The sequence below is a fragment of the mitochondrial genome of Carica papaya, assembly GCF_054855325.1.
Source record: "Carica papaya mitochondrion, complete genome".
Taxonomy (NCBI): domain Eukaryota; kingdom Viridiplantae; phylum Streptophyta; class Magnoliopsida; order Brassicales; family Caricaceae; genus Carica; species Carica papaya.
In genome coordinates this window covers 178986-195000 of record NC_012116.1, presented here as the reverse complement: position 1 = coordinate 195000, position 16015 = coordinate 178986, and the positions used below count along the sequence as shown (strand labels likewise).

At 45.0% G+C, this 16015-nt stretch overlaps 3 protein-coding genes, besides 1 other annotated feature; 2 read left to right on the top strand and 1 right to left on the bottom strand.

Moving 5' to 3' along the window:
* The first annotated feature begins 1017 nt into the window (after positions 1-1017).
* rps10 (ribosomal protein S10) lies at positions 1018-2160 on the top strand. One transcript is given in 2 exon segments: positions 1018-1267; positions 2078-2160. Coding segments are annotated over 2 exon segments (333 nt in total).
* Positions 2161-2292: 132 nt separating this feature from the next.
* On the top strand, positions 2293-3876 carry cox1 (cytochrome c oxidase subunit 1). Its single transcript is given in 1 exon segment — positions 2293-3876. A coding segment is annotated over 1 exon segment (1584 nt).
* Positions 2977-3108: an inverted repeat.
* A 9533-nt stretch (positions 3877-13409) lies between the features above and the next one.
* ccmB (cytochrome c biogenesis B) lies at positions 13410-14030 on the bottom strand. The gene has a single exon. It carries the CDS (start codon positions 14028-14030, stop codon positions 13410-13412), a length of 621 nt encoding a protein of 206 aa, YP_002608198.1.
* Between the last annotated feature and the right edge of the window lie 1985 nt (positions 14031-16015).

Sequence of the window (16015 nt, the reverse complement as noted above, 5' to 3'; positions counted from 1 at the left end):
CTGAGGCACAATCAGACTTTCTAAAAATGAACTTTATGGAGGAAGAAGCACCTCGCCATGTCTCCGGTAGAAGTTCCTTTTGATCCTCCATTCCGATTGACAAGTACCATCTTTCTCCTCTCCAACCTGGCTTTCGCTCCTTGCCCATTTTCTCTAGTTGGGCATTGACGTTTACACTTGTTTGGTATCCATTGTAGTAGGTATGTCTTTATGTATTAAGGTGTTTCGGGAGATCGATTTGAAGCAAGACAAACTTCTTCTAAAAAAGAATCTCGCTAAGGCGAGTCACTTAGAAAGAATAGGAGGAGCCACTTTCCTTTTCATTTTCTTTCTCATTTGGTTCTACCTTCGTGACCCCGTCATAGCCCACTGCGACGGAAGAAGAGCTTCCTCGTCTTCGCCTGGCCCAGCTTCTTTCAATCCACCGAGAGAACAGCCCGTTCCCGAGCAAGCGCCCCAAATACCACGGGCTGTTCTCGTTCCGGAATTAGACTAACCTCTCATTTCCGATGAGGTTCGGAGGGTAGAACTTTCAGAGCACTTCTCGCTCTATTTCATTGGCAGAAATGCACCAGAACATCAAACAGTATTCTTAAGTATCCTCGAAAAGCAAATGCAGATAGAAAAAGGAGTTGAGGCCGCATTAGTACACGATAGAATCCATCCATTGTATATTCTTCTTAATCGACTTCGAATGAGAGGAAGAATTTTCTATCCGCGGGGGACTCTTTTCTCCGAAAGAACCTATTCCTCTAATTTGAATTCCATGGAAAGAAATGGCACCCGACAAAGTCTCCCGTATCAAAGGATACTTAGGGCGATTCAGAACGGACAGCTATAGCCCTCAAACTCAGAATTGGACAATTCCAAGGAAATGCTATTTCTTTTTTGGGAGGGGGGGGATAAGGGGAGCCTTAGCGCTTAGAATCGAATTCTAAACCGGCGTGGCGCTGCTGGATGCTTCTGATCAATAGAACAGGAAGAGGAGTCAGCCAAAAAGAAAGACCACCAAAAGTCACGACCACCAAGATACGCATAGTGATTCGATCTTTTGATCACCCATTTATGGAAAACCTTTTTTGGGGGCTTCCGCCTTACACACGGAAGATTGGATTGCCTGAATCACGAGTCTTATATACTGTCTTACGATCACCTCATATTGATAAAAAGTCCAGAGAACAATTTGAAATGGAAATCAAGAAAGAATTTCTGGTCATAAAAACAGAAAGACATGAATTGCGCAAGAAGTTCTTTCGGTTAAAACGCCGTGCGACTCGGAGGACATAAGACTTCTTGGTCAAGCCAAAAAGCCGACAGGATGCTCCTACCCCACCATGCCTGGCCCTTTACCTTACCTTAAGAAGAAAGAGGGGGGTATGAAGCGTGGGAAAGAATGCAAGAAGTGTTTGATACAACAGGTAACCTTAAGGAGTGGCGGCAAAGCTCTTGATTGATCAACGCGAGTGAACTGTGCTTAGACGTTTCGTAAAACCGCACCGATCTACGAGAGGAGCTGATGGATGAGTAGGCTTCCCCTTTCGATTCACGGAATGTGATCTGGGACACGATGGGAGTTTGCGTGCCTCGGTAGGAAAGAGATCACCGGAGTATAGCACAAGATCACCTTTTCTTGCTGCCATGGGGTCGACCTGTAAACAAGGTAAACCCAATGGGAACCAAAAAACGGGAGGGTACCGCATTGGGCAGAAGACGATCCAAAAAGCGAAGGCTCACCCTATATAAGGGGAAGGACCTTTGGAAGCTCACCTTATTAGAGAAAGGGGCAACCTATCTTATTAAGAAGAAGAAAGGGAGTGAGATAGGCGACAGGTAGCTTGCTTCCAAGCCGGCTCGGCCGCGAGGAATCAAGAGATCTTTGCCGGTGCTGACTTGGATCTCGGGTGACGGAATAAGACGGCCAGAAGCGACGAGCAGTCGCGGTCGAAGCTTGGCTACAGCGAAGCGCTTACCAAGCGCGAAGGAAAGGGCCTTCGCCACTTGAGCCGTATGCGGGGGGACTCGCACGTGCGGTTCTTAGGGGGGGGGGGAAAGCTAGTAGGAGCCATCCTATCCCAATAGCGTATATTTGGAGCTCAATATGAAATCCTATTTTCTTGCAAGACCCGTTCGGATAAGGGAAAACTCCAGAGATTGCTTTGAAGTAAGATCCTTGCGTTGACCCTTTACTAAACCAGAACGAAAACCCCCTCACTCCCCCTTTTTCAATAAAGAAGCCCCGCTCCCTAAGGGGCCCCTCTCTGATAAGGAAGGAAACGAAAGAATCTCAATTTGACGACAAATCCGGTCCGATGGCTGTTCTCCACTAACCACAAGGATATAGGGACTCTATATTTCATCTTCGGTGCCATTGCTGGAGTGATGGGCACATGCTTCTCAGTACTGATTCGTATGGAATTAGCACGACCCGGCGATCAAATTCTTGGTGGGAATCATCAACTTTATAATGTTTTAATAACGGCTCATGCTTTTTTAATGATCTTTTTTATGGTTATGCCGGCGATGATAGGTGGATCTGGTAATTGGTCTGTTCCGATTCTGATAGGTGCACCTGACATGGCATTTCCACGATTAAATAATATTTCATTCTGGTTGTTGCCACCAAGTCTCTTGCTCCTATTAAGCTCAGCCTTAGTAGAAGTAGGTAGCGGCACTGGGTGGACGGTCTATCCGCCCTTAAGTGGTATTACCAGCCATTCTGGAGGAGCAGTTGATTTAGCAATTTCTAGTCTTCATCTATCCGGTGTTTCATCCATTTTAGGTTCTATCAATTTTATAACAACTATCTCCAACATGCGTGGACCTGGAATGACTATGCATAGATCACCCCTATTTGTGTGGTCCGTTCTAGTGACAGCATTCCCACTTTTATTATCACTCCCGGTACTGGCAGGGGCAATTACCATGTTATTAACCGATCGAAACTTTAATACAACCTTTTCTGATCCCGCTGGAGGGGGAGACCCTATATTATACCAGCATCTCTTTCGGTTCTTCGGTCATCCAGAGGTGTATATTCCCATTCTGCCTGGATCCGGTATCATAAGTCATATCGTTTCTACTTTTTCGGGAAAACCGGTCTTCGGGTATCTAGGCATGGTTTATGCCATGATCAGTATAGGTGTTCTTGGATTTCTTGTTTGGGCTCATCATATGTTTACTGTGGGCTTAGACGTTGATACCCGTGCCTACTTCACCGCAGCTACCATGATCATAGCTGTCCCCACTGGAATCAAAATCTTTAGTTGGATCGCTACCATGTGGGGGGGTTCGATACAATACAAAACACCCATGTTATTTGCTGTAGGGTTCATCTTTTTGTTCACCATAGGAGGACTCACTGGAATAGTCCCGGCAAATTCTGGGCTAGACATTGCTCTACATGATACTTATTATGTGGTTGCACATTTCCATTATGTACTTTCTATGGGAGCCGTTTTTGCTTTATTTGCAGGATTTCACTATTGGGTGGGTAAAATCTTTGGTCGGACATACCCTGAAACTTTAGGTCAAATCCATTTTTGGATCACTTTTTTCGGGGTTAATCCGACCCTCTTTCCCATGCATTTCTTAGGGCTTTCGGGTATGCCACGTCGTATTCCAGATTATCCGGATGCTTACGCTGGATGGAATGCCCTTAGCAGTTTTGGCTCTTATATATCCGTAGTTGGGATTCGTCGTTTCTTCGTGGTCGTAACAATCACTTCAAGCAGTGGAAATAACAAAAGATGTGCTCCAAGTCCTTGGGCTGTTGAACAGAATTCAACTACACCGGAATGGATGGTACAAAGTCCTCCAGCTTTTCATACTTTTGGAGAACTTCCAGCTATCAAGGAGACGAAAAGCTATGTGAAGTAAAAGAAGAAAAGGTCGCCGACTGCTACTAAGAACCTAACAGAACTTTTCAAAATGTGGGTTCTAAAACCACTTGTGTAGGTCGGGGTTGAGAATGTTCAGGCCGACGAGGCTAGGGCCCTCTTTTCCAGCAATGACCGGTCAAGGTCAATCAAAGTGGGGATTCACAGATGATTCTCAGCATAGAAGAGATCTTAACAAGTCTGATCACCATCTATAGAAGGATTGAACGGGGGATTGATCATCGACTCAAGCACGTATTGCCAGCTTCACATTACAACATGTCCCCTGAAAGGTCAACAAAGAGCGCCCCCCTCCACACTAAACCGAAAAACCGGACCCCTTAAGCTAAACCAACAAAGCATTCCATTGAATGAAGCCCACTTCCCTCCGTCAAAGCCACTTTCGGAGAAAACCTCTTTCCCAAAGAGACACCATAGGGAGGAAGGGAAACCCATTGAGAGAGAATCTATCAGTTACTTAGCGTGACACAGCTACCTACGCCGACATGTGTATGTGTACAGGAATGGGTGCGGGAGCTACCCTCTGGTGCTTTGCCGGAAGCCCTTCATCCATCTCAATATATGGAAATTCTACGCGCAAAGGCTTCGGTCCAATGTCCGAACATCAAAACACTTCTGGATGTCTGGCCTCCTTGTTCCCTACCGAGAAAAAAGGGGACAACCGGCCGCTTCGGATGACTTTTTTTTTTTTGCTTTTCGGTATGCCAGTGAGAGATCTGTTCCGATGGCCTCCGATCACTGTCAAAGCCGGTTTCCCGAACCCTTTTTTTCAAAAAAGATCCTTAGTCGAAGATCTGGCATTTTCTATTTAAATTCAAAAGATGTCCGCTTTCGAGAAAGCCGGAGATTGACTCGTTCAAGTGGTAGTCATAGGAGACCCTGGTCATACACCATAGAATAGATAGAGAGAATATCCCGGCGAACCGTAGTCAGGATGAGCCCACCTATCCCGAGAAGGGGACCTTTCTTAGCTTTCATTCTTGCTTTCAAGCTCATTTGGTTCTTTTTAGTATATCACCAAAGTAGATCTACCTAAGCGGGAATTGCCCCTACGAGTATGGTTTTTCTAGCGCGAACTTGATGTACTCATCAATGACATGAAATCTTGGGACTGATCCTTTCGGGGTTGGTATGGCAGGCGTCGACTCAACGGCCTATGCTGATGAGATCAAGAAGAGAGCATGGTCCGCACTCACGTAGCTTAGAAGAGGTGCTGGTTCTCTTCCTCCCAATTCGAGGTGAGCTTCAGCCTTTCCTCCTCTAGACCGTCCAATTCTACTAACATAGCTTCAGTAAAGTCGGGTGGGGTCAATTGATGTTGGAAGGCCACCCTTATTGATGGCACAGGCACAACTCCATACAGGTTGACCTACGACCATGATCTTTAGTCCTCTAGTTCTAGTAGCTAGGGAGGGGGACTTTTCAATTCCTAAGGACTCTCTCTCTTATTAGCTTATTCAAAAGGAATTGATAGAGGAATGGGTCATGGAAGACTAAGAGAACCTGAAATGAAAGGTCAGATAGTGAAAGATGAACAAGAAGCCACAACTCGAAGGCTAATTCATGCTTTGCCAATGAGTGATGTTCTTATTTGACTTAATATCCCAAGTTCGATATCCGTCTAACATAAATGGAAGAGAGAAAGTCTAATTCCACATCTCTTAGGGGCACTGAGTAGTTGGTGTAAGTCCTCGCTGTGTTAGCTAGGCCACCCGCCTGAAGCGTTGAAGATAGAGAATGTTGGTTGCTTTAGTCATATTAATGGGAGGACGGGTTCTATTAATAAAAAGATTGCTGGGTCTGGGATCGATTTCAACTCGGAGATAGCCAGGTCTCTAGTAAGAGCCGCTTTGTGAACAGCATCGGATGACATAGCAAAGGTAGCCGCAATAGAGCTACTATGCCTTAAGCCCTCTCCTCTTCCTTATAGTCTACCTCCGTCATTCTTTGCTTTTGAAAGAGAAATTCGCCACGTGAAAACAGCTGCCAGATGCGGATTCAATCAAGAACTGCGGTTACGCCTTCAAACCTTTCACCAGCAGTTGATTCTCAAGCAGCCGATTCCTCCTGCTCTTCTGGGGCATCTATAGAATATATGTAACTTCCCTCTGTCCATCAATCCTCTTCTCTGCCCTTTTTTGACTATGCGTGGCATGCCTCCTGTTCGTATCAACACTGGGTGGGCAACCTTCTCTTGTAAACAATCCCTTCGTCGCTAACACCGGTAATTCCGCATCGAAGAGGGAATTTAGTGAGGCTTCCCTATTAAAAAGTGATCTAAATAGGCAAGACACGCTACGCCCCAACGTAGCTAGGGTTTGTGTAGAAGTCGGTCTTCTCTTGCTTTGAGTTGAGCCTTTCTTCGATCATGAAAGGGACTTCTTTGAGTTTGACTCGACCCAGGTTCCTAATGAGAGCCAGGTGAGTGAGGAAGAATGGTAAGTAGAAGAATGGGCAGTCAGGCTAGTCTAGTAGAATCCCCCGCCCATATGGGAGCTACGAGTAGATGAAAGGCCGGCTTTAGAGGAAGCGTCAGCAGATCCCCCGAAGAAGAGAGTCTTTTCACTTCTGTAGGCCTTCTTTCTCTTTCTGATAGATATGAGAGAGCTGACCTCGATAGATAAAGGCATCCATCTCTTGACCTATACTTAAACTTGACACCGGGCTTTGTTGGATGTGAGATTGCTTCCTTCTCAATTGCACGCGCATATCTGATTTCCGAGTAAGCGGCTAAAGAGGGGGCTAGCTTTCCTCACGAGTACGTTTTTGATAGCTTTTAGTTGACAGGGTTTGATCCCTTACCAAGTTGTTACTAACTAAAAGGCGGTACCTTCTCCTAGACTTGACTGATCTCATCCCCTCTCGAAGGGACTTGGCTCTTCCCCGGCTGGATAGACAGGACAAAGACTGCTTGCTTCAATGCCGTTGGCAGACGATAACCGTAAAAGAGGGTCTTGCGCTTCTTAAATAAAGAAAGTCACGAAAAAGGAAGCAGGTAATGAGACATAGAAGCATCGAGATCTCAGCCCTAGCCGGATGATGACGCCTTTCCTGTTTAGGAGATCGAACCGAACCTAAATGCTGATTTCGACTCTGACGGGTGCCTTGTGGCTAATGCATGGGACAATGGAACTTAGGCCTTCTAGCCCCAACTATTATGGCCTTCATTTCTTCCTATTCCTGCTTCAAGCTTGGGAAAGTGTGCTTACTTCGGGGATGAAGAATCAGTTGAACTCACTCGACTAAGAATCCTAGAAAGCGGTGCCCTTGGTTCAGTCTTTAGAGAAAGTGCTGTTGATTCGGTCCTTTCAGCAGTTGGCGCGTAGTATCCATCCCCATCTGTTATTGTAACTGACTCTCATCAATTGGTTGAATAACCTACCTCTGACTTACAAGCAAGGGGAATCGCTTCAGGAAAAAGAGCTATTATACGGCCACGCTCTAAGCTAAGTTTCTCATTGGATCACTCTTGATGTACGAAGATACTAGAGATATCATCCAATTCGATTGAAGCAAGGAGAATACAAAGAGAAAGAAGGCCTACAGATGTGAAAAGTGAATCAAATCTGTTGTGAACCACTCACGTAACGGTGTTAGCTGTCGACAGTGCCGGTCAATGTATGATTCTGTGCCCTGAATGATTCTTAGGAGTGGAAGTCAACCTCCGACCACTTCATTTTATTACCCTTCGGACGGGACTCTTTCTTATTATCTTTGCGGGACTGACTCTGATAGTGGGAAGGTGGAAGGGAAAGAGCTTTCTAGATCACTATTTAGGAAGGGGACGGAAGCCACTTCTTAGAAATGCACGACTTAGTTTAGTTCATCTTTCCGAACCGTTCTAGTGTTCCATCCAAGCTCAAGGATCAACTTCGAATCAAATAGATCAAACTTCTTTTCTAACTCCGGATAGGCGGTCAATGAAATGCTCAAGTCAAGCTCAATATCTCATTAGGAAGGGAATGGTGTCTAGTCAACCAACCTCCTCTTAGAAAAGGTAGGACGGGATTCGTTCTGTGTGCCTTTGCCTTCGGGCTTGGCACGGAACTCTTGTTTCGAGTGAAAGGGAGAGCAGTGGCCCGCACCGCATTCACAGGTGAATTTCCCTCTACGGGGCGGGGTGTGGAAAGCACTATAAGTTAGTTGACTTCTCGACCAAAGGGAGAGGAAGTGATGGAGAAATAGGTAGCTCACCAGTAGCAAAGCGCCTTCTAGCAGGTAGTATGAAATCAAAAAGTTGCTCACGAGCCTAATATAGATAGCAAGTTCAGTAGGGAAATCAAGTGAAACTAGAGTAGCTCAGTGGGAAAAGAAAGCCTGGTGCCACTGACTCGAAAGGGGAGTTCCCTTACTACTAAAAGAAAGTGGGCATAATATTCTTCTTCTCTTCTGCTTTCCCGGGCCTGTCCCTCTCCTTTCAGCCTAGGATTGGCTTTCTCAAGCTAGGTTACAACAGAGAAAGACAGTAAATAATGAGCTCTCCGGAAAAGTTCCTTGCTGAATCTCTTAGTATTCCCACTGGAGCAGAAAGAAGCACCGGGCTTAGTCCGATAACCATAGGAACAAGTAGTTAATCCCAAAGATACACGCTGACTTACCTTGCTTTCCTTTCCACTTCACTGTTGAAACAATAAGGGGAATGAAGTTGCTACCACGGTCAGACTTTCCTTTCTTTAGAAAACCATACTGGGTGATTCCCGAAGGAGAGTTGCTACCTTAGTGCCCAAACCTATCACGGTTCTTTCCGAACCTGAAGTAGTTTATTAAACCTAATTAAGGTTACACCGAATTAGGTAACAAAACCAATACCGTAGTCCACTCTAAGCAGAGATTCAGGAGTGAATTTGAAATCATTACTGAACTTCCTTATCGGAACTGGATAGAAACCATATCAGCTCATCAACCGAGGATTGAAATACTGGCTTGACCAGAATCAAAAGTTATCAATGATACCGACAATTGGGAATCAGGGCTTGACTCTCCTGGCAAACGGAGCTACGAAACTAAGCAGCATACTTCGCCTTTAATACCATTAGTCCAGTCCTGTTGCTTGTACGGAGTACGAATAAGGGGGGCCGCCCAGTCTCAAGCGAAAGAGAAAGCTACGCCTCCAATCCCTCATTTGGAATTCTTTCTACCCACTGCACTTGAACCACTGATGCTACCATTGGTGCCTCTGTTTCCCGTGCTTCTTCAACACAGAGAAAGGCAGATTTCTTGAGTTGTTAGCCTTTTTGTTTGCCTTTTTTTCTTTCTGGGGAATGCTTGACTCTAACATCGGCTTTCCCAATCGGTTTTTTGGCATCGGCTCTCTCATATCCGATCCATGAAAAAAAAGAACTACTGGGCCCAAACCTTTTTCAGAGGTAGTGTCAGAGCCCAATCCCTGGTTCACTCCATTTTGTTCACTTCCTTTTTCGGTGGGAGCTCCAGACCGATCTTCCTCGTACGATTGCCCTGACTAAGAGAGGCTGCTTCCTCTATTGTTTCGGATTCGATCCTACATCTCCTCAAGGCGACAGACCATATTCAGTAAGAGGATGGCATTACTGGAACCTTCCATTCAAGTCAAGGTGAGGCAGTGACTTCTTTACCTAAGAAGAACAAATGAAATAAGAATGTGACATTATCCACACAGATTAAAAGACCCACATGCTTCCCTTCGCTATCTTTGTTGGTTATTTGATGTATCCAATCTGGTTCTAACTTGGGTTATCAAAGAGAAGTTCTCCGTCGTAGTTATTAGTAAGGTTCTTGCTTGCTTGGACTTGATCTCTCCACTACAAATGTAGGCATGGAGGAAAAAAAAAGGAAGGAAGAAAACAAGGGATTCTAGAGACAGAGAAAAAGCAGGTCTTTCCTCAGCTCATGTTCACCTGGACTCTTCCCTTGGACTATCTATTAGCAATTAGCAGGACTCTCGTGTACCTTATGGAAGGGAGCTTTTCACTAAATAGGGGTTGACTTCTTAAGGAGCAGATCCCTCTATAGCTGATTCTTTGATTTCAGTACGTCCTCATAGAGCTGCCCCCCACCACTTTTTCTGCACGAATCCAAATTCTCCCAGGCTATGCCCAATAGAAAAGACTATTATGTTGTACCAGCCCTTTAGTGAAGTGGGCCCTCCCCTTGATACTATACCAAATGGACTTATTCTCATAAGAAAAAAGAAAGTAAACGTCTTCCTGCAATTGCTTGAACTTCTGATTCAGACTCTGATATAATTATGTTCTCTGTGTATTCTAGCCCGTAAAGTAGAGCTTTTTTAGGTTTCGTCGATACTGAGACTGGATATTCTCTTTCTCCTAGTCTGGAAACAAAGGTGATTTGGTTTTAGGCAGCCCAAGTCTATCCAATCCAGGAGGTCTTTTTTTTTTAGACGCTACGCTAGCCTCGTTGACGATATCGGCATCGGTAGCATTCCATTAACATTACAATACTGTCCGCGGTAATTTCTCTGTAGTGTAGAAATTAGAAAGAAGCCTTGTGAAAGGCATCTCTTAGGTGATTACGGCCTGGGAAACCTATATAAAAAACCTGTATTTTGCCACTGGATGTGCCTGCCTGCTTCCTTCCCAACATGTGTCTTTCTGTGGTATAAGATGTATCTAGTCAGTCTTGCCCGGAATGGAAGGAATGAGACAGTAAATCAAAGAAGAATTGACTCGATCACAAACTACAAACTAGAAATGAAAGAATTTGCTTATTACTATAGAACTAGTAGCGCAGGCTAGATTAAAGGAAAGGAGAGATTTTTGAATTGAACAAAGACGGTATGCTTGTGGAGTTCTTGCTTTTCTTTTTTGTAACCCATCTTAACCTCTTCTTTCTTGCTAGAACTGGAGAGTTCTATAGCTTTCTTTACTGGCTTGAATGCCCTGTTGAGTAAGATGCCAATATAGGAGATGTAAATATATGTATTTAATAAAAAATATCCGATTCGCATACAAAGGATGCTGGTGGGGAGGGTGGACAAGAAAATGAAAGAACAAACAACCTCTTTTCAAGGAAGTTTTTGCTGTGTTCCAAGATACAAATAAAGAGGGAAAAAGAACCCTAACTGAGAAAGAAAGAGAACAACTATAGAGTAATATAAAAAACCAGACCTGCTGAACCGACTAGTCGCTTCCTGAATGCCTCTTGAATTTAGTAGGGTCTCTTCAGAAGTCTTTGTAGAGCTATGGCTTCAATTGGACTATAGCCCCTAAAGGGGAATCGCTTCAGGAAAAAGAGCTCGAACGATAGCTGGCTCGCCCAAGTGGTAGAGAAAGTGAATCGGTCCCTATAGGAAGCCCTTTCACGAAAATCGGTAACCGGTGCGGTAGAAGAGTCAGAGCCCCTATTTCACTTGACGTTGACTAGCTTTCAATTCAAGATAGAAGAGCCTTTCATGCTTGCTGTAAAGTCTCGGAATTCTTCTAGTGAGATTGTAGACCCAAGAATGCCTAATAGAGCCTACTTCCCACTAGGGTGACAGGTCTTTCCTCTTCCAATTCCGGAGGCTTTCGATCGGACATCTTGACTTGAAAGCTCTCTCTGTGCACTTCTCATCGCCCTTTGCTTGGCGCTAGCTTTCTTCTTTTTCTTTTTTTGAGTTTCGAAAACGGAAAGAACATAGGATAGGATAAGTGAGGATACGGAATGAATGCTCTTCGATGCTAGCTAGGTGTGGACGTTTTACCTAATTTGACAACGGGTTCCAAACCTTAATCTAATCGGGTAAATCACTCTCTTAGGAGAAAGCAATTGATAAGGGAGCTTACGAAAAGGGCTATCAAACGGCTGTGACTTTCAATTGGCCTAGGTTCCCGGTCTGCGCTTGCCATTCTTGCGGATAGGACGACCAAGTCAAGTCGGCTGGTACCATCTATTGAAGAAAGTCAGTTACAATAACAGATGGGGATGGATAGGTCTCTTCCGCTAGCGCTTTAATCAAGAAAACTCCTGCAACAAGAAAATCCCAAGCCCAACAAAGGGCTACTTCAAGAGCAAGAATTGGATTCCCGTCTCGCCAGTAAACTGACTCGGGTGCTTAGTCGACTTTGGCTTGCTTTCTAGAATCATCAATTGACGTTGAGTGCCATCCCATCCGAAACATCCTTTCCAGAAGACGAGTGCCGCCCATAAGACTCATTCGTTCTACTTCCTTTTCGTTGAGCTATTGACTCATGCCTGGTAGTCAGCGTTGGAACTTTCACTGGTATGGGAACCATTGCCCACTATAGACCATATCCCGGATAAAGCGAAGAAGCAAGCGGAAGCAGACTATGACCAGTACAGCAAAAAGTAGGGAAAGAAAACCAACCTCTGAATGGAATCTGATTCTTCTTCAAAGGAAGTCTCAGACTGATTGATGTGAGAAAGACGAAGATGCTGAAAACGATTACCGATTGACTGAATAGTTCCGGCTAGCCGCTAACCCCTTTCTTTATACGACCTTGCAAGAAAACCACTTTCCCGGGAAAAAGGGAGGAAAGCCCTACAAAAAAGGTTCAAAAAAGGCTTCTCGGAACTGCCATAGTTGATGCATCGAATGCTATAGTGCAATAAGACTTGGTTCAGGAACTGAACCGAGCTCACTGCCTCACACCACTGGCATTGAAGAGGAGCTGTGCCAAGAAATAGCAGATATTCATTCTTGCGCAAAGATCGGAATCATACCTCCAGCAGGCATTGTCTTCTGTTACCTAAACAGCTGTCATTTCGACTTTACTGAAAGAGAGACTGATTCTGACTATTGAACATCAGACTTACCTAAACAGAGAATTCTGACCATGATTAGCAGACGCTAAAAAACTCTATCGATTTAAAGCAGACGAGTCTCCAAGTTCCTTACCTTGCAAAGCTATAGCACTAGCCAGGTCAATACCCTGTCCATCCCCAGCAGGAGCAGGAGAAGTAGGAAAATGAGGTCTAATCAACTAGCTCTAAAGCATACTACTCTTTCATTAAAAGCATACTACTGGCAAGATCTTAGAAAGTTCTCCCAAGCATTGAAAAAAGAGAGGCCTTACGAAATGGTTCACAGACAGACTGCTGAGGCAATATCAATCTTGTTATCCCAATGTTATATTCGTATATGAGGCTGCAGGAATCATATCATCTTCTTTTCTTCATTCTTTGCCTACTCTCTTCTTCTTACCGCTCTGTGTTAGCATCTTTTTTCTATTCGTAGCTGCATATCATAGTTTCTTTGTAAGAATAGGTTTTTTCGGAAGAGAAGAAGTTGTTAGAATGCCTCTCAGTGATCCAAGAATTGATCCCAGCAAGTGCTACGATATAGAGTGGGCACTTCTCCTCTAAGAGAGAGAATTGCGGATCTATTATCTATCTTGAAACCGGGCCGTCCAAGCAGAAAAACAGACTTCAAAGAGTAGGGATTAATCTTTGATCCCTCCGTTAGAAGACAAAGAAAGCCCTTCTTTTAAATTCCTCCCAGATACATGGCTTACATACCCGGCTCAACATTCTTGGAAAACAATCGAATCGAGGGTCCGGAAGAGAATTGGCCATTCAATCTTGTAAACTAATCGAGACCGAAATTGGAAAAAGAGATACGAACGGAGAGGAATAACCAATCGATGAAGGAACATGAAACCATTCTGTTTCAATAGAGGTACGAGAAAGGGTTAGGGGCAATAAAGTAGGTGAAGTGGTTGGATTTTGCGAGCTGTTCCAACCACTGCTGGATGTGATTCCAAGAGCCGAACGAGAATGAATACCACACAGAAGAGTCAAGACCAGGCTTCCTAATGGAATGTTTAACCGATCCATTCCGGATCGACCGAATTGGTACGGAAGTTGTAACATGGGAAAACCACGGAAAACACGACTTATTTGAATAACCCGGTGACCTACCAATTGTAGAAGTAGGATCTTTGGCAAGCAAGAAGCACTTAAATAATACAATTCGAGTGTACCATCTTCTTTCTCATTTCGAGGAAAAGGTGCGGGAGGAAAAGGAAACAACGGAGGGATCCGAATCGGACCTAAATGGGAATGACATGAAAAGTGTTTTTCAAAACCTAGCATTAAGGGCGTTACGACGATATACGATAGGAATGGAGAAAAACTCGTGATTGGTGTGGAGGGGAAGATCTGTTTATGATATAGTTCAAGAAAAAGTCGTCTCATTTCTTTACTTCTTCGTTCTTTCTAATTCATTCACTTCAAGGCTGGTTCTGAACGCCGCGTAACATCATCTTCAACCAACCTCCACCGTACGTACCTTTCGGTGCGGCCACTAAAGAATTTCTTATACACTAAACAGCTGCTTATATACGCTTACTAAAAGACTGACTTTCATTCATTAGGCCAGCATGAAACTAAGAAAGAGAGATGTGCCTAAGGCGGCATGCAAGCAAACTGTGCACACTAAGAGAAAAAGAGAGATGTTCGCAATTACTACCACAAGAAAGCCGCCCCCCTACCCTATCTCGTCAGGGGCCCGTCACTTCGTTCGTACCTTCTTGGCTTCCAACTGAACTGACTTTATGGCCTTGCCGCCCGCCGCTAGCAGAAGCTAAGCGCTTGAAAAGCGCGCTAAGAAAGGTTGCTTCTGTCGGCCTTTCTGTGCAACAGTCCACCAATAGCGGAAGAGAGGGTTACCGTACATACAAGACTCTTCCAGTTCTGACGTTAGCTTTTTCTTACCAGTAAAGTAGTACAACAGCTGTATCTTATCTTATAGCCCGGCGCGGCGGGTCGCCTTTTGAATTCAGTAGATAGAAGAAATTGTTAGATAGATAAGGAGTAGATGAGTGAGTGAGTCCTCACTGACCTGAGCGATTTCGATCACCTAGCAGGCCTTTTATTTGGTAGGTAAGATCGCCGAAGCGTATCATCAGATTTGACTACGAAGAAAGGAACTCGAAGTGAGACGGCACCGTCTTATGCAACGCAACGATGGTTGGCCCTCTATCATCTTCTATCCGGTAGACTTGGTAAAAGGGCCCCGACTTCTTTTCAGAATTAGAGTTCGACCGCAGCTGCCCCTTTTTTGGGGGGATCAAGTTCCTTGCCAACTATCGACCCCGATCTCTTTTCATTTGTTTTGGGTATTACCATACTAGCCTTCGTCAATCATACTAAAGCAGAGCACCCAACTATGGCAAGGCCCCCTTCAGGCTTAGGTTAGTCAATCCGGCCCGAGACGCGTTCGTTGACAAAACCGCCGTAGGAATGGAGACCTTTCAATAGAGCGGAGGCGAACTGATCAACGAGAAAGAGGCCCTACTCACTACAAACGAATACACCACAAGATCGAACTGCACTCATGCCTCTCCTGCATCAAGTTGACCGCCCCCCCCCCCGTAGTAGTGATTCTATCAATCATGTACGTAGGTAGGGCCCTCCATTCTGATTGGTATATCATCAAAAAAAAGCCATTTGCACCAGGCGCACTGCGCTTTCCCTTGCCCAGATGTTCGCCTTTCTAAGTCAAGTAATGGTGACCCGCCGAAGACTGGAGCCTCGTAACATGTTGACGAAGACCTCCGAACTGAGGGTTCGATCAGTAGAGGGGACGACTTTGCCTCCCTGGAAGAAGAATAGCCCCGCTCTCTAGCCGACTGATCCCGTTGATCATATAACTGGGAGGGAACGTGTCACATTAGAGGTGAACGATCAGAGATGCCCTCTAATCACCACGATGAGGCTGGTCCCTCTTTTAGTAGACTCCGCTATGAATATGAATGAAGAAATGAATGCCGGGCTCTTTCTTTCACTGCTAACCCCAAGAAGTTTCTTTATGTTGATACTTTCTCTTTCGTCGAGCCCCGAGCTTGTGGTCCTCCTTTGAGTGTGGGTTCAATTGGATGAATCCGTCAAGTCAAGGTCAACGTACGTAGCAGCAAGGATGGTGCATCGCCTAGTTCTTTATCGTTCTCGCTCGGGAGCCAAAACGAAGACGCCTGCTACCTACTGTACTGGACCTTCGACCAGGCATTCTACCCTTGTCGAATCGGAACCAACCACCACTGCATTGCGCTCGAACAGTTGAGCGGCCGCCGGCCAGCTACTTCCGTACACAGATATAGATTCATTCTTCGTACCTGGTCCAACCTCACAACCCTTCGCGGGTTGGTCAGAAGTCAGTCTTCTTTGGTAAGACGGAATTG